Source organism: Macrotis lagotis, chromosome 5, assembly GCF_037893015.1.
Source record: "Macrotis lagotis isolate mMagLag1 chromosome 5, bilby.v1.9.chrom.fasta, whole genome shotgun sequence".
Classification (NCBI taxonomy): Eukaryota; Metazoa; Chordata; class Mammalia; order Peramelemorphia; family Peramelidae; genus Macrotis; species Macrotis lagotis.
Window position 1 is genome coordinate 171,354,128 of NC_133662.1, and position 19,067 is coordinate 171,373,194.

Consider the following 19,067-nt stretch of genomic DNA (forward strand, 5'->3'; position numbering starts at 1 on the left):
ACACTTGAGCTAATCTATAAAGATGAACTTTAATATGAATAAATATAAAATAGTACACTTGGGTTCAATTCAAAAGTATAAGTTGGAGGAGTGGGATTTTTTAGTGGGCAATAAGATTATATAGTATCTGAAAAAATGAATACATGCAATCTTAGACAGCATAAGAGACATATCATCCAGGACTATGGAGGAAATAATTTACTGTAGTCTATGCTAGTCAGGGTACATCTGCAATAGTACTCACGTCTGAGTACTAAGTATTAGAGAAGACAATGATAAGTCAGGTGCATCTAAAAGAGGATAACCATAATAGTTATGAATCTTGAGATCAAATCTGAGCATCAGTTGAAGGGTCTGGTATAATAAACCTAGAGAAGAGAAGACTTGGGGGAGAGGCATGAGAGCTATTTTTCAAATATTTAAAAGATTATCCTGTGAAACAGGAATTAGATTTGTGTCATAAGAGAAAAAGTGCTAGATTTAAGAGTCAGAAGAAAATGAGTTCAAATCACACCACTGATATTTAGTATCTGTTTAACCTTGGGTGAATCACTTAAAATCTCTGGGTTTCAGTTTCTCTATTTGTAAAAAAATGAGTGTGTTGGACAAAAGATATGTAAAGTTCCTTCAAATCTTAAAACTATATTCCTAGGATCCTATGTTTATATTCAAAGGATAGGACAAGAAGCAATAGGTGAAAGCTACAAAGAGATAAATGTAGTCTTTAAATCAAGGGAAAAAATAATCTTAATAAGTATAACCATCTCAAAGTGAAATGAACTACCTCATAAGATAGCAGTGTCTCCCTTCTGCAATAGAAGGCTTCAAATAAAGCCTTAATAATTACTTGAGTATATGGGGCAGCTAGGTGGCACAGTGGATAAAGCACCAGCCCTGGAGTCAGGAGTACCTCAGTTCAAATCTGGTCTCAAAAACTTAATAATTACCTAGCTGTGCGGCTTTGGGCAAAGCCACTTAACCCCATTTGCCTTACAAAAAAAACAACTAAAAAAAATTCCTTGAGTATATTAGAAAATAGTTTTATACAAATAGGGACTAGATTAAATCGCAGGCTTCCTTTTAATTCTGAGATTTTATGATTGTGTGAAAGCCCTTTTAGATAGATTTTCCTAGCCTATGAGGAGGAGAAGAATTTTCAGTTCCTACTTATGTTTTTTGGATCTCAGACTAGCTTCTCTCTGTGTATGTGTCAGGTCATTCTGGATATGAATCAAATATTTGCTCTTATAAAAAAATTAAAAAGTGGTATTTTCTATGTCTGTATAAGGTGGGAGAGGTAAGTTTGGTGAAAGTGAGCAGTTCTTAGATCCAGTTCAAAAATGTCACCACTGTAGCATCTTTTCAGAAAGAGAAGTTGAAGTGAAAAGAAATATGGTGGAATTTCTATTACTGCCTCATAAACCCTTGGCAGAATTCTGTAAACTGGTCTGATCACTAGACCTACCTTCTCTTCTATAAAATTAGTCACACTAAAAGATGCTCAGGATGCAAGCAATTATTAGAACAGAAGATGAGCCTCTAAATTATAGACAGTTCTGCAGTAAAAATGGCAAATTAAAACTTGGACTAATAAAAATTTTTCATCTACACTCTAGCTTTTATTCCTACATAAAGCTGCATACATACCTTAGTAATGACAACTTTCTGTTGAGATCGCCAGAACCTAATTATCCTTTCACATATATACAAGACCACAGGGCCTAAAACCCATTTCCAAGCCTGTAGAGAAAGAAAAGGAACTGAAAATATGATCTCAATATTTTTACTTTGGATCAAGCTGATATATGACATTATGGGATTAGGATATTTCCCTTATAACTCTTGTTGATTATCTGAGAACTAATATCCTTTTACTAAATGTTAAACCATTCAATTAATCTCTTATTTAAGGGATTAAGCCCCTTGGTATTGATATTTATGCTTACTTGTTCAATGATATCTTTGTATAATTAGAAAAAAATTGAATTTTCAAAGAGACAAAAGAGTTGAGAGCCTACTTTGAGAAAGGATCATAAATGTTTCCAATTCCACAAAAATTCAAGGTTTACAAAACAACATTAATGAACTTGCAACTTGATAGCATTATATTACTAATCAATAGTTTTGGCCTGTGCTGCCTTATATGAGGGGTTAGCAAACATATCACTTCATGGATTGTAAGAATCAGTCTCATTACAAAGTACACAAGTGCTGGGTTTACCAAGGCTACAGAAATGAATAACTATCAGGAAAGCTATCATCTCGAAACTATGGTCAACTCAAAGTTACTATATAAAATCTAGAAATGTTTGGATTACTCCTATAATTGATTAATCAGGTTCCCACTAAAGTATAAGTTCATTGAGGACAGAAACATTTTTTATTTTCTTTGTTTTTCTCATAGCCCCTGTAGTAAAGAATAAATGTATACTTGTTGGATAAATAATTGAATGGGCTCACCTACTACTATTGTCTTTATCTTATTATTGTGGTAGATATTGCTTTCAAACTTAGAATTTCCAGGTTTCCACTGGCCAAATTTTATTTATTTTAATTTACAAACATTTATTAAATACCTCCATTATGTTAATAGATATAGGTTTACAGTAGATAGTTTGGCCTAGAGTTAGGAAAAGTCATTTCCTTGAGTTCAAATCCTGCCTTAGATCCTGGATATGTTGGTTAACCCTGTTTGCCTCACTTTCCTCTTCTTTAAAATAAACTGAAGAAGAAAGTGACAAACCACTCCAGTATCTTTGCAAAGAAAACCCTAACTCAGGTGGTTAGAAACAGCTGAAAATGACTGAAAAATAATAACAATAGGCTAGTAGTTAGGGATGTAAAGACAAAAACAAAATAGTCCTTATTACCCTCAGGGAGCTTACACTGAGTACTGGGGGAAGACAACACGAATATAGACAATTAAATATGAAATATTTAGAAAATAATAGAAATAAAGCCAGGAGGGAAGAACTATTAACATTTTGAAAGGAAATTCTTGTGTAGTAATGGTACATTAGTTATGTAGAGTGGTTCATAAGATAATTTATGATACAGTGGAAAGATCGCGGGATATAGTGTTGAATAACCTGGTTTTCTATTCTGACAATGTCTTTTTAACTATGAAGAAGTCACGAAACCTGCTTGGACTTCAGCTTACTCATCAGGAAAATGAATGTCTTAAATGAGCTATGAGGACTTTTCCAACACAAAATCTATGACCCCATGATCCTAATATATTTCTTTTTGATTGTGCAAATCTATCCTTTGAAAATTTCTGAAAAAAAAAAACACATTGTTAGCCTAAGTTCCTGATTCATCACATTGTCCACTTTTGTTCTGGCACCTTTAACACCATCTTGTGGACAAATTCTGTTTCTTACACTGCTTTTGCAATTCTGTAACGCTGAGTTGGTATTATCCACATAATGGAAACTCAATAAATACTTTTTGATTATTGCTTTACTTTTCCACTCTTCCATAACTATTTCTTTTCAGGTTCCTGACCTCTATCTTCCAATTACTTTGAGTAAAGTCCTTCTGTTTTATTTTTGTTATAGCTAAGTTTTTCTTCTTGCTATATTTTTTGTCTCTTTTGTTTGCCTTTGGGTCTATTCTCCTTTCAAAAGTCAATATTCATCAGATGCCCTATCTTTCCTGCATCAACTCTTTTCAAAATTCAGCACTAATCTTACAAATCTTATTCACTAAATGTTTATTTTATACTGACAGTAAGAAGCAGATTTAAACCAACCATCCCCATCTTAGGAAGGCTTAGCAAAAATATTGAACCAGATAAGAAATGAACCATTTTCCTATCAGTTTGGGGCGGGGCATGAGGTGATGGTGGAAGAAAGATGATTATGGCAAGAGATTAAGGCATATTTTTGGACAAATTATCCAGGTAGCTGTCAACTTCTTACTTAAATTTTAAACTCCTTGAGAATAGGAACTTTTTCTTATTTTGATTATTTCTCTGAATCCCATAGTGTTAGAACTAGAAAAGACTTTAGTGATCATCTGGCTCAACATTCTTATTTTACTCTCTTTTCACTTTTATTACTCTTAAAAAAAAACAGCTTTTATTTTCCATCATTTCTATAGGTTATTTTTCCATCTTCTCTACTTTTCCCTCTAATTTTCACCCCTTTCATGCTCATTTTAGCATTATTTATATGATTAAATCATTTTAGATTTGTATTTGGAAGGGCACAGAGAGATTAAGTGTTGCCCACCTAATATTATACAGCTGTTAAATAGCTGCACTTGCAGGGCCCTGCCTCTTATTGGATCTTTAGGGTTTTTTTTTTTAAATTCATACTCTGTTCATTAATCCTTTTTGTCTATTTTGTTAATACATAATTTCTAATAATATTTTTTTCAGATTTTTGACACTTTTTTATCTATATCTCTTGTCCCTAAATTTGCTGTTATTTCATTATATCCTCTTTCATTTTGTTACTATTTCTAAGATATTTTTTTTCCAATTATTATTTAGGATATCATTATTAAGTCTCCTTTTTGGTTTGTCTCTTTTCCTTATGCTTCATGCATTTGTTACTATTTTTATTGTGTTATAGGTTATTATATATTTTTATATACTTATATGCAATTTTATTTTTGTAAAGATACAAGTTTATGTTGAGAAATATGTATGTTCTTTAAAGTCCCCATTCAGAAGATGCCATAAAGTTTAAAAATCTAACTTTTCTAACATTTTCAGCTCTAAATTTTTCTTATTTAAAAAATAATCTTTTTGTTTATCTGTCTGACAAAGGCATTAACATATTAACAATTAAATAAATTCAATCAATAAATTAAATTATATGCTATGTTTATTTACAATTGTCATTTGGTTCACATACTTTTTAACACTGATATTGTTTTATAATGAGTGTATCATATGGGTCCTTTGAACCCATAAGTATAATATAGTACCCTTTATCTCTCTTGGTATTGTGTTTTAACTTTTAATTCATGTTCCCAAGATTGAAACTCTTCTTTATTTGGAAATAGATAATGTATAATAAATTTTATTCCAAATTTTCATTTTCATTTCACATATCATCGTCACCTTTTAGAAATGTTTCTTTCATGCAGCAAATTGTTGAATTTATATTTTCTTGTAATTTCTACTACTCTTTCAATTTATTGGATTGTTTAAACTATTCACATTTAAGGTTTCACAACAGTTAAGATTTGTGTTTTTCTTCATTCATTTCTTCTGTAATGATTTTTAATGCCCTTCTCCTTTAAGTGAAAATTCTGCTCTGTAATTATCACTTTGATGCTAGTCTATTCCCACAGGCTCTCTTCTATTCCCATTGAACTATCCTTGAATTTACTTAAATTATTAATCTTTTTGTTTTATTTATTAATTCATCACCCTCTCTCCTGTTTTGACTTCCCTTTCTCTACTTAGAAAAGTATGTGGTTCAGAATCTTCTCCTTACTCCCTCAACCTTAGCTTAAATAACATTATTTTATGCTACTCTTTTCCAAGAAGTTTTCATTTACTTTGTACTCCCTGATATATCTATCCTCCTTTAGACTACAGTGAATTAGATACTCTCATTTGCATCTTATGTTGTTTTCACTTATTCCTTCTTTATTCTTTATATACCTCTACCTCTTGAAGTACCGAATCTGTTTCCTCCTCTATACCATTTCTATGTTCATGTGCTTTTAGATCTCACAATATTCTCTCTTCCCCTTAGGTATGTATTTGATTATATATTCCTTCATTATTTTATATTTCTTTTTTGTACGGTCTTTTTCTGTTATGCTTCACTGTTAGAAATATCTGTTCAGAAAGAAGGCAGTATTGTTACATGGAGAGCATCACTGTTCTGAAATTATGACTAGATCTACCCTTTACCCCTTCAATGATCACTCAGCACTCTGAAGAACAGGTTACTCTGTCTCTGATTCTACCATCCTATGTGCCAAATGCTCCTAGTGATCCATAAATCCCTTCTCTTGGTTTGTGGAATCTACTGCCCAAAGGAAGTTTATATACTGTGCTCATTTCCATCCAGATGAAATCCATCATAAGTATCAGTTTTTCTTCATTGCTGTCATAGTTATATGCTTTAATGTCATAATTTTCTTTGCTACAATGAAAGTCACCTTCCAATCCTCTACCCATCCCAGACACTTTTTCTATTGCATTTATTCTATTCTCCCCTAATTCCACATTGATATATTTAAAAATTATTTCATTTCTTTACCACTCAGTTCTGGGATCAATAGAGAAGGGCTTATGTCTTGCTCTTTTCTATCTTGTCTTCTCTTTTTCTTTTTGTGATATCCGTACCTCAAAAGATATCTTTTTGCTTATAAGGGACAAACTATTCATTTTGCTCTTGCTCTTCCCTTTTCCTAATTCTGATTCTTTAACTTCTAGATGCTTTTTGTCCTTTGATAATGCCACTCCTTTTGTCCCTTAGTGCAATTTCTTTTTTTAAAGCAAAAGTCTATAAATAGAAGAGATGATTTCATTATTTGGTTTTTTTTTTTTGAGCATTGTACTTGTTTATCTTTTTTATGCTTCTATTGTTTGGATTTTTTGAAAACCTGAAAGCCTCCTCACATCTTTTTGGGATATTGTTGACTCAAACTTTTCTTTTGTTTGGGAGGGAGTCTATAATTATTAGGCTCAGTTTTATTAGAGAAGTTATTTCATATTGCATCTCAAATTTATTTGCTTTTTAAAAATATTCCATTTCATTTTCTTATTTGTTGTAACTTTAGAATAATACTAAGTTATATGAATTGAAAGTCTGATTGCTTTTAAAATTTGCTGTTTGGTGCTAAGGGTCTAAAATTAAACCATAATATGCCTTAGAATTATAAGGGTTAGTCCATGGAATAGAGAAATACTTATTTAAAAGTTAAAGTTTTCCTTAAAATTTCCTCTGATAAGATAAGATTTTAAAATTTATCATGCTTCTCTGGGTACTTATGGTTCTTAATTTATCTTTGCATATCAATTGTTCAAGATCAGTCTCTTTGGAGTAAAATTCCTGTATTTTTTTGCAAAGTTTTGCTTCTCTTCTGAAAAGTTTTTCTTCCATTTCTATATTTTTGAATTTCAAACTTGCAACTTCCTCTGCCAAATCTTTGAAGTCTCCATTATGTGTTTCAACTCTGTTGAATTTTTTCTTTCTCTTTGTTTTAAGAGCTTTAGTATCTAACATAATTTCTATTCTAAGAAATTTAAAACATATATTTCACTATTGTATTTCTTTCTATTGTTCCATGATATCCAGAGAATTAAGAGAATTCCTTTTTGTATTAAGGATTTAAGGATTTAATTTTCTTTTATAGTATAATATTTATTCAGTGGGCTATGACCATCTTTTTAATTTTTACCCACTTTTCCTTCTGCCTGTATAGGTCTTATTGTTGGTTTATCTGATTGGCAACTCAATTTATACTCAATCCCTCTCATCTGGACTTTTTATCTCTTGGCTTTTTAATATACAGAAACACAGACAAATTTCCAGTATTTTGTGGTTTTCCTCACATCTAGATTTCTTGTTCTATTTCCCCAAGGCATGGAAGCTCAAAGGATATCCTTCCTAATATTTTTCTCTCTACCCTTTGTGCTTTCATTACTTCATTTTGCTAAATGGAAAAAAAAATGTCTTCTGCTCTAAAAGCTAGTAAGTGGTAGAACAAAGATTCTTTTTTTTTTGTGCAGTGCTCTTTTCACCTAGACATGCTGCCTCCCCAAAGCACATGGTACATTGTACATAGTAGGAACTTCATACGGGTACATTCTCTGCAGATTTACTTGAAGATAGGTAAATTGTTACCTTATGTTCTTTCTTTCTTTCCATTATTTTTAACTTCCTTTCTGTCTCTATTTCTTCTTTCTACCGTCTATTCACCTACCAATTTCTTTTGGAAGAAAATCTAGTTCTACAATCTAGTTCAATTTTTATTTGGGGTTATAAACAATGATTTAAATATGCACATTAAACAATTGATAACCAAGTAACTAAGTGACACACGTAATAATCCAAAATAGAGTGGGGACAGAAAGAAAATTGCAATAATGTGAAGTTAAAAATAATACAAATGTAATTAGGAAAATACTTTATATTTCATTTTATTTGCTACAACAATCCTTTGAGGTGGGTGCTAATGTCATTGAAATTTAATAGATGAGGAAACTGGGGGTGAGAAGTTAAGAGATTTGCCTGATATCATAAAACTAATAACCAAGGCAGGAGTTGAACTTATCTTTGTGACTCCAGTTCCAACACTTTATCCACTGTGAATAGTGGATACTCATATAATTTTAAATTATTTTTAACTTCACCATGGTGTGAAGAATAATTTCAAGAAAATGTCTGTCTAGATATTCAGAAATAACTGAAAGATTGTGTTAAGAATTGCATTAAACTATGCCCAAAGGGCAATAAAAATGTGCATACCCTTTGATCCAACAATACCACTACTGGGTCTATACCCTGAAGAGATCATGAGAAAGGGTAAAAATATCACTTGTACAAAAATATTCATAGCAGCCCTATTTGTGGTAGCAAAGAATTAGAAATTGGGTGAATGTCCATCAATTGGGGAATGGCTGAACAAATTATGGTATATGTTCATTATTGAACACTATTGTTCTATTAGAAACCAGGAGGGATGAGATTTCAGAGAAGACTGGAGGGAATTGCTTGAATTGATGCTGAGAGAGATGAGTAGAACCAGAAGAACTTGTACCCTAACAGTAACATAGGGCTGATGATCAGTCTTAATGGACTTGCTCATTTCATCAGTGCAACAATCAAGGACAATTTTAGGGTATCTGCAATGGAGAATACTATCTGCATCCAAAGAAAGAATTGTGGAGTTTAAGCAAAGATCAAAGACTATTATTACCTCTAATTAAAAAAAAATTATCTTATGTAATTTTGCTGTTATATTTTATTTTTTCCTTAAGGATATGATTTCTCTCTCAACACATTCAATTTTGATCATTGTATAGACAATGTAAAGACTATCAGACTGCTTTCTGTAGGGGGTGAAGAAAGGGAAGTGATTTTGGGGAAAAAATTGTAAAAGTAAAAAAAAAGAAAAAGAAAAAATTTAAAAATTGCATTAAACAAAACAAACATGTAGCAGTAGAAAAACCACACCATGGAAGTAAAATGATCTTTTAAATTTTGATTTAATATAACAATAAGCAGGTTCCATAACCTTTCTATTCCTCAGCTTCCTTATACCTAAAATAAGGATATTAAACTAGATGACCTAGAATATATCTTCTAGATGTGATATTTCTGTTCATCAAAGTCATTGTTTGTTGCCAGATAAACACCAAGGATCACTCTGTGTTGCCAAAATTTAGAGGGAGCTAATTTTACTGGTTAGCTAGTGTTTACTAAAGCAAATAACTAAAAAATAATTAGCTAACACAGGAAGCTACTAGTCAGTGGTTTTTCTCCCCTTTGTAGTAATGCACCAGGTGAATTCTTTCTTGGCCTCACCCTGCCTTGCCCTGTTCTGCTCTCCTCCTTCCTACGTGTTCACTGGCATCTTTGTCCATGTGACCCATTGTCCTAAGGTCTAAGGTCTTTTCTCTCAAATGTCCAAAATATCCTAAGAAGTTGATTTTTGTGTGACATATTCTAGGAATATTTTGTGGTTTGTGAGCTATTAGAATTCCTTGTAATCACTCTTTGTCTTACTAAATATGTTTTCCAGATTCATGTTAACTCTCTCTCTCTCTTTTTTTTTTTTTAGGTTTTTGCAAGGCAAATGGGGTTAAGTGGCTTGCCCAAGGCCACACAGCTAGGTAATTATTAAGTGTCTGAGACCGGATTTGAACCTAGGTACTCCTGACTCCAAGGCCGATGCTTTATCCACTACGCCACCTAGCTGCCCTAATGTTAACTCTATTTGAAGAATGAAATAGTACTAGTTAAGCAGCAGTAATTTCTTGTGTTTCTACCCCTTGAATTTTGCTTGCTTTCATCTGGAAATAAAACATAAGCAAAAAAAGACCATTTAATGTCTTTGTTCAGACTCAGCCAAAACTTTTGTCAGAAGTGTCATGACCACTCAATTGCTTTAAAACACCCACCATTTAAAAGAGAATGTTAATGTCCTTTGCTTGGTTAAGAAGAATCTAGAAATCTTTGTAATCACTGTAAACATCTGTCTTTGGAACCTGGGGTTGTGGGGAGTTGAAGATTAGTATAAGTTGTATAATTTGCCCCTAATTGGTATAATTAATATGGGGGTTATATAGGATTGAAACTGGTTCTTGAAATAGGAGGAATCTGTACAGAACTTACAGTAATTGGAACCCAAGTGCTACATGGAGTTAGAGAGGAGTGGAAAGATGGGAAATAAAGGGATAAAATAGATATGAGTCAGTGGAGTGCAGGAACCTCTTTGTGTCCTTGGGATGTCTTTTCCTTTCAGGGTCTACGAGACATCAGATAGAATACTGCACAGTTCAGCCAAGCGGTAATTGTACAGCCCACACAAGCTTTGAATCAGGATCCATTAAAAATAATGGAAAGACTGACAACATGAGTTTGGGTGTGCAAGGAGGTGTGGCAGGAGAGAGTTAACAGAGAGATGGGTAAGTTTTCCCCCCTTTTAATGATAATTAATGTCAGTGCATGCAGCAAGGAGCAGGCTCTGGTCTGTATTCATGGTGCGTTGGAGGGTATTGATTTTTTTATGGAGACACTGTAGCTGAAAATTTTAGAGAGGCATTCATGTCCTTCATTAATATGCAGGTTGGATAGTGGCTAACGATAGTTTAGTTTAAGATAGAGAGAATCTATACTGGCCATTAAAAGAGCTACAGTCTAATGGACATGTCTATTCAGTTTCCTTCTGTTTTTAACATTTCTCCTTGTATTTTTCCTCTTTAAAACAATGCACTTCAGTGATCTAAAGTATGATTTTTAAGATATAGGGAGTTTTTTTAAAAAAGTAAATGTTTTATATCTTTAGACATTGGTTACTTAATTATCTGATTCCTGTGCATTCAAATCTCATTTATGTGATGGGGGGGGCAAACCCCTCATTTTTGTCTGCTGCTTCTATTTTTCAACTTATTTTTTTTAATTGTATCTCTTTTATATGGTCTCAAGTTTCTGCCTAAAGTCTACCTGTCTATTGCTAGGGTAGAACAAGGAAGAGAAAAAAAAGAGTTGGAAGAAAAGAATGTGGTTTGGGAGAAATAGGAGAGAGTAGAAATAAAATTCTGAGGAACGTCCTTTGTAGGGATTCCGTTTTTTACTTAAAGTGTGTACTTGAATCCCCAGAACATTATGAATATCCGCATTCTCAAATGAGTATAAAAACAGTTTCAAAAATCAAATTTAGTGATAGGGTGGGAGGGGAGGCAAGATGGACCAAATTATCTTTTGCCTTTTTGAATAACTCCTGTCCGTAAACAATCAGAAGGTGAATGTATCTGTTACTGATATAAAATACTCTTCTTTTAATCAGATAAAAGAAAAAATCCTATTTATTTATATTTTACATAGACTTTTGTGGGAAAAGGTCATAAAGGATCATTCTTACCGAAGGTTCATTGCCTGAAAACTGTGGCAAGGGGCACTGAGGGATTTTTCCCCATTCAGTGAGATGATCTTTACAGTAGGTGACATTGTGCAGCATCATACTCTCCAGGGTCTGACTTCGGATAATCTGTCTTCTCATCCAAAAAAATGCCCAAAAGACATAAGACAAACATTGGCATTTTCCTTTCAACATTTTCCCCCCAATGATGTAACATTGTAAGATCATTTTGTTCTAGAATACAGTGATAGATTATTTTGTTCTTTTTTCAGTTGCTTCAGTCATGTCTGAATCTTTGTGATCTCATTTGGGGTTTTCTTGGAAAAGATGCTGGAATGATGTGTCATTTCCTTCTCCAGTTCATTTTTACAGATGAGAAACTGAGGCAAACAGGGTTAAGTGATTTATTCAGGGTCACACAGCTAGTAAGCATCTGAGGCTGGATTTGAACTCAGGATGAGTTTTCCTGGCTTCTGGCCCAACACACTATGCCCTATGGTACCAACTACCTGCCTATAAATTTGCTTCTTTGAAATCATTTTTGTCTTTTATTTTCTTAGTGTGAGTTGGAGGACATGGATACAAATTATATTAATACCTATTCTACTATTGTCAAATAGGGTAACCCATAAATGGGTCATGTCATTTATTAACTTTTTAGTTTTTTATTTATAAAATGAGAGGATCAAAGATAGGAAAAAATCTTAAATCGTAAAGCAACACTTAGCCTTCTTTTCTGTAGATGAAGTAATTGGGAACAAGAGATTAAATGACTTCCTCAATTAGACAGGTTTTGTACTTAGATCTTCTGAATATCAAATGCAACAAACTTTCTACTAATCCATATTGCAATCACTAGAAGAACTTTAAAGTCTCTTCTAACTCTAAATTCTAGGGTCCATTTTTTTTTGAAGAATGTAAGGAGCAATAAATGATTTTGAATACTTGGAAGAGAATTGTTCCACTTTTAATAATTTCATACAGCATTTAAAACTTTGCAGTACTCTACAGATAAATTACTACATTTGAGTCTGAGAAAAAACATTAAGGAAGAGACTTTTTAGGTTTTAATACCCCCATGTTACATGTGGGAAAATTGAGGTATAGAGAAGTTTAAATGACTTTTCCATGGTCACATAGCTAGTAAGTGACAGAAGTAGGATTTGAAGCTATATCTTTCTGACTAAGCCTCCTCAGAAAGCATTCAACCTATTTTATGTTGTCCTAATAAAGGATTCCAAAAAAATCAGGAGTGGTGGGACACACCCAAAATCCCTGATCCTGAAGAGACTAATCCTGGTCAGTGGATTGCTGGAGCTTTGGAGATCTAAACTTAAACAGAGCTAAAGCTAATCCAGTGTCCATACCAAGCCTGGCACCAGTATGGTGCATCTTCAGAAGCAAGGGTTCTTGGGCTGCCTAGACCCAGCTCAGAAGAGAGCAGGTCTGGGTTTCTGTGTCAAATCATAGTGGGACTGAGTCTGTAAGTGATTGGGGCACTTCAATTCATGTAGAAGACAGGAAAACTAAGTCACAAAAAAAGAAAAAAAAAAGAAAAAGTTGTTGGGTTTTTTAATTCCTCCACATTCTTAATGTGAACTTGTGAACTGAATCAGATTCAAATCATTTCTTATTACTGATTTTGGTCAACTGGCTACCTTACTTTCAATGAGTCCCCCTTTCTTTTGCAAGTTTATTTAACTTTTTTCCTTCTCTTTTTTTGACCAATGAAGGAAGCGGTCAGGAGAAGGGTAAGGCACAGTAGTCTTAGTTCTTCAAAGGCCACTGAGTGGCCTTAAGTCTGAAAAGGTTGCAATGGCTCATTTATGAAGCTTTCTTCATATCATATTGAATGATCTGAAGTAGGTACTTGAATACAGCCTTAACAATTGGGGTGATTATTATTAATTCAAATAGAGATTGACCTTTGACTAATTCCCAAGCCCAGTTTCAGAGCCCATTTCCAAGTTTGCTCACCTGTAATATGGTGGAGCTGCATAAACGGTTAGAGCAGCTTATGCTGTTCTTCCTGCTTTATATCAATAAAACTATATTGTAGTGTGCTGAGGGAAACATTAATACTAGGAACTGAGAAACTCTGACCCCTACAAACTCATTATCCTGGTGGTTTCTTGGGTCATCCAGACTTTTTGTTCCTTATGGAGTATGAAAATAGAGTGCAACTGGATATGCATAGAAACCATCTGGACATCATGAATCATCCCAACTAGACAGTTTTGTGGAGGCTATCTAGCCTGGATATTTTCAGATAGGTAAACAGTTACATTTAATTCCCCAATTTAAAAAAAAATGATTCACAGGATGACTAATTTCGGAAGTCAGTTATTCTGTCAACAAACATTTTTTAAGAATTTACTGCATGGGTGATGACATTGTTAATCGGAGAAGGATCTATAAGGCTTAGCAAGTTCAAGTGATGCAACTGATGGTAGATAAGAATGGCTCTGTCCAAGTCCAGTTTCCTTCTACTGGCTATGTGATCTTGTTCTACAACTACTTTTTTTTTAGGTTTTTGCAAGGCAATGGGGTTAAGTGGCTTGCTCAAGGCCACACAGGTAATTATTTAGTGTCTGAGGCTACATTTGAACTCAGGTACTCCTGACTCCAGGGCTGGTGGCTCTATCTACTGTACCCACCTAGCCGCCCCTACAACTAATTTTACTGCATCTTCTATTTGGAATTTTTAACTGACTTCAGTTATATCCATTTAACTCTAGAATATTTAAGCATCTATATTGTAGTTGAGTGAGGTTGTTGTTGAGCATTTCAGCTGTGTTTTCTTGGCAAAGAGATTGCAATGGTTTGTTATGTCCTCTTCCAGCTTATTTTTGCATTTGAGGAAGCTGAGTTAAGTGACTTGCTCAGAGTCTCACGGTTAGGAAATATCTGAGATCAGATTTGATACTCTATCTACTGTGCCACCTAACTGCCCATTAAATAAAATCCCTATCCCCAAATAAGTCCATCAACAAGATAAATATTGTATTCTTCAGTTTACACAAATTCATCCACATTAAAAAAAAAATTCCAAGTGTTCCACTACAAACTTAGATTCTCTTGTGTTTACATAGAGCAGAAACACATTGGTGGGGTTAAAGTGAGGGCAGTACATAATGAACCATAAAGGAAAGGGTTACTACTCAATGAGGGAGCCTGGGGAGATTCTCATCAACATCAAGCAACAGCCTTTATGAAAGGAGGTGGGGTAGACCCCCCCCCCAGGAGAAAGGGTAGTTCCTTTGACAGAAGACAGCTGTGAGACCTTGACTTCCCCAAAGTGACAAGCTAGTTTGTGCTCAGAAAACTATCTGGAGGCCCAGCTAGAACTGCCCTGAACAAGAAAAGTGTTATTAAATTGAAATGCATGTGGGGAATTAAGCAGTGTGAGCATAGTGGCAAGCGTACTAGACTTTGAAGCAGCAGGCCTGGCTTCTCCATCCTGCCTTTGCTGCTGACTAGCTTTGTAACCTTCAGCAAATCACTTAACAGCTCTGGGTCTCTTTCCTCTGTTGTAGAATGAAGGGCTAGATTAGATCAATGGTTTCCAACTTTTTGTTCCACGAATCTCTTTCAACAACAGAAAAAATGCATCGTGAACCTCCAGGGTAATTTGATATACTACTCCTAATATTTTTTTTATAATTACTTCCTGATTAAGGCAACACAACAGACTTTTTTGCATGAATCCCTTTGACCATCATGATGAACTCCTTGAGGGATTTGCAAACCAATAAATGAGAACCACTGGATTACATAATTATAGCTCGTATCATGCTTTAGAACTCTCAAACTCAGTTCAATTCAATTGATTAGCTTTTATCTTTGCATGCCCAGTGCCTAGCATAGTGTCTGACACATAGGAGACACTAAATAAATGCTTATTGATTGATTTAATTAAAAAATGAAAAATGCCTACAAAATGCAAGGCTTTGGGGTCTCAAAGACAAAAACAAAACAGGTCTGTTCAAGGACTTTACAATCTATTGGGTGGATACAGATTTCAGGAAATATACCCTATATATAAATAATACAAAAGCACAAACTAGGAAGGAAGAGAGAATCAGGAAATACTTCATTTGTGAGGTGGCACCTAAGCTATGTCTTGGCATAATTTAAAACTCCTAAGAAATAGAGTTGAGAAGGGGGAGTGCATTCCAAGCCAGAGAAACTAGTTATTCAAAGTCATAAAGGTGCCAAGATAGAATACTGTTAATATGGGTTCCTCAAATATACTTTAAAAACTGAGTTTCTTGTCTGTAGGGACTGTTTTTGCCTTCTGTTTTTTTCTTCATCAAAGAATTTAGCCCAGTATCTGAGACATAGTAAGCATTTATTAATGCTTGTTGTCTTGCTGAATGATTGAATGGGGTACAGACTGGAGGTCAGTTCAACATAACATAATGAAGGCAAGAAAGTGCATGTATTGATTGACAGAGGTGGGATTTGAACTTAGGGTCTCTTTCTCCTAATTTCATTCCATTAATAGTACTATGTTGCCTCTGAAAAACATGGTGGCAGCTGCAATGACAACATGAGCAGTAATTTTAATGGCCATGCTGATGCCATGAGTCTGGTCCTCTTCAAAAGGAGCAGAACTGATATGAGATGTATTGGAAAGCAGATGGAAGATAGCATGCTACTGTCTGATGTACCTTCTCCAATAGTTTCTTCCAGTGTATTTCTAAGTGATGGTTGCCACCTTATAGATGATTATTTTACTTAGACTCACATTCCAAATAGTCCCATGTTGCTCCTTTTGGATTGTGAATGTATATCACTTAGCTGACGCTTGGAACCCCAAGCCTTGGAGGCAAGTATAATGGGAAAAAAACATACTTGCATGGAATTAGCTTGTGAATTGAAAATCTTAGAAGGGTTATTGATGGGTCAAATAAAATTTGTCTGGAACTACAAAATGGTTGACTCCATGTGACGCATTGTGCTGAAGTCTGCCAACTCTAGTTGAAATGCTTTGCTCAAACTCATAATTCATAATAGGGAATTGCATTTCTTTTAACGAAATTTGGTAGGGGACACTGTAGTAAGAGCAAGGAGACCTGGATTCAGGTTCCAGCTTATCCACCTGTAATCTTGGATAAGACACAATCTATCTAAATTTCTTTTATCCCATCTGCAAAACTGGGTGAAGCATCTATGCATGATCTTACGCAGGATTAGTTGTGAAATATCATTTGTCCATAGGCTGCTAAAGGCATAGGTTTTTCTTGGTAGTGGAACATTAGAATTAGGTCATTGAAGCAAGAGTGAAGTGTAAATACAGAAAGGACCTTCATGATTACCTTCTCAACATTCATCTTTTTGTAAGCTTTTGAGTTTCACATTTTTCTACCTTCCTCATTCCCCTATTTCTTCCCCATAGCAGCAAGCAATCTGTTATAAGTCATACATGTACAATCATGTTTAACATATTTCCATATTAGTCATATTGTGAAAGAAGAATCAGAACTAAAGGGGAAAAATCATGAGAAAAAGAAAAAACATGACACAAGTTTTGAAAAGTGTAAATAGCATGTGTTGTCAGAATGGCTATGGAAGATGTTTGGGGTACATAGAGATTGAATATATTATAAACTAGAATTTGGACTTACCCTGTTCCATGGATAACTAAGCCAATGAAGAAGATGATAAACATGTGGTGTGTATACCAGAATAACTCATAGGAGGCCTGCTTAATGATCTCAGTTGATGAAGTCATGATCAAAATCAAAACCACAGTTATCACCAGTCCAGTTACACCAGCTATTGTGCTCAGGAATTCAGTAATTATGTTCTGAAAGAAATAAGTCTCAATTAGAATTTTTTTAACTTCTTTTCCTAGTTAAGATTGGAAAGTATGAGCCTAAGATAGTTTTTGAAAGGAAGAAAAAAATAATGAATAAAAGAAGGAAGAAAGAGAAAGAAAAGAAGAAACAAAAAAAGAGGAAGAAAGAAAGAAGGAAAGAAAGAAGGAAGGGAAGAAGAAATGCTTTACAAGCACTGTCAAGAGCCTATTTGTATGCAAGAAGCCAGGGCTACAAAGATAAAGTCCATATTCTTGGTGCTCAAAACACTTAGAGCTTAGTTAGGGGGCTGAGCCATGCATCTAAATAAATATAATATGATATAGAATGTGATGGAGATGCATAGGAGGATTCTAACAGAGTGTTATGAGAAACTCAAGTTTTTGTTATTCCCCCCCCCTTTCTTTATATCCTCAGTACTTAGAACAGAGCCTGCACATAGTAAAAAACTTAATAAATGCTAGTTTAATGACAGACTGGCTGATTGAGGGACCAATTTTTAGTGTAGGGAATCAAGGAAACAGTTCCCTTCTCCTTCAACAGCAGGAAAGAACAACTATGGCTGTCAGGCCAAATCAGCTTATCTATTTTTGCAAGACCTGAGAGTTAAGACTGGTTTTTACATTTTAAAAATACAATAAAATTTTATTAAAAATGTTTTAAAAAATGTTCTTAGCTCTCAGATTGTAAACCATTTCTGTCTCTTGCTCTAGAAAGGTTTCAGTTCTAATCAGCTGATATCAGTATAAAGGACTTTCTTTTGTTGGGGAGAGTCTGAAATTTACGTTTCCCCCCCCTTTTTTTAGTGAACACATTAAAAAAATGGCATAAAATAATAGCGAAAGCAAAAAAAGGAAAGTAAACTTTTAAGAGAAGATGCTTTTTTTAAAAACATCCTTAAGCCTCTTAGAAAAAAAGTATTATTATTACTAATTATTATTATCCTGATCACTATTATTCCCATTTTATGAATAAGGGAACTAAAGCTAAGAGGCATTACCTGATTTACACAGGATCATACAACTAGTGGATTTTGGAACCAGAACCCAAACTGAGAATTTTAGCAGGGCTGGAGAATACCCTATTCAGACTTGTATATGACTTGTCAAAAATGATTACTTTGGGGCAGAAACAGGATTCTTTTGAACCCAGGCCTTCAGGCTTCACATCCAGGGCTATTTCATGTGTTCCCAGCAGAAAGGTAGCTTACACATGTGTGTATGTGAAGATTATTGACAATTTGAGTGATTACATTTTTATCATCCTTTTCCTTCAATAATCAGCCTCTCTTTTAAGACACAGTTACCTCTAATGGTAACACTGGACATAAAATTAGCTCATTCCTCAATATCAGATCTATACCACCGGCAATTCAAATGCATGCCAAAATATGAGGCCTATCAGAGTGGGTCAAGAAAACAATTTGCAAATTGAAAATGAAGACATCCAATTTATATTCCCTGAACTTGGATGATACTTCATAGTTATGAGTCTGACACTAGGTGAAAAAAAAGTTCTCTTATGCAGGGTTTTAAAATTTAAAATATAGCATTTTAGCAGGTTTATTGCATTTTATACTAGACCTAATCTACTTTCCCTTCCCCCAATAAACTAATTAAGTGCCATTCCTTGCTTTTTTCCTTGCTGTGTACCCTCTCAGCAGTTTATAGTAAAAAAAAAATTCAC

At 34.2% G+C, this 19,067-nt stretch overlaps 1 protein-coding gene across 1 annotated transcript in view; it reads right to left on the reverse strand.

Annotated features, from left to right (window-relative positions):
* The window catches only part of NOX3 (NADPH oxidase 3), a 99,301-nt gene that overhangs the window by 49,833 nt on the left and 30,401 nt on the right, over positions 1-19,067 (reverse strand). Inside the window, exons 6-8 of the mRNA XM_074190284.1 lie at positions 17,190-17,371; positions 11,563-11,692; positions 1,648-1,740 (exon numbers count right to left, since the gene is read on the reverse strand). Of these exons, the coding sequence (XP_074046385.1) occupies positions 1,648-1,740; positions 11,563-11,692; positions 17,190-17,371 (405 nt within the window). The remainder of the gene's footprint in view (positions 1-1,647; positions 1,741-11,562; positions 11,693-17,189; positions 17,372-19,067) is intronic.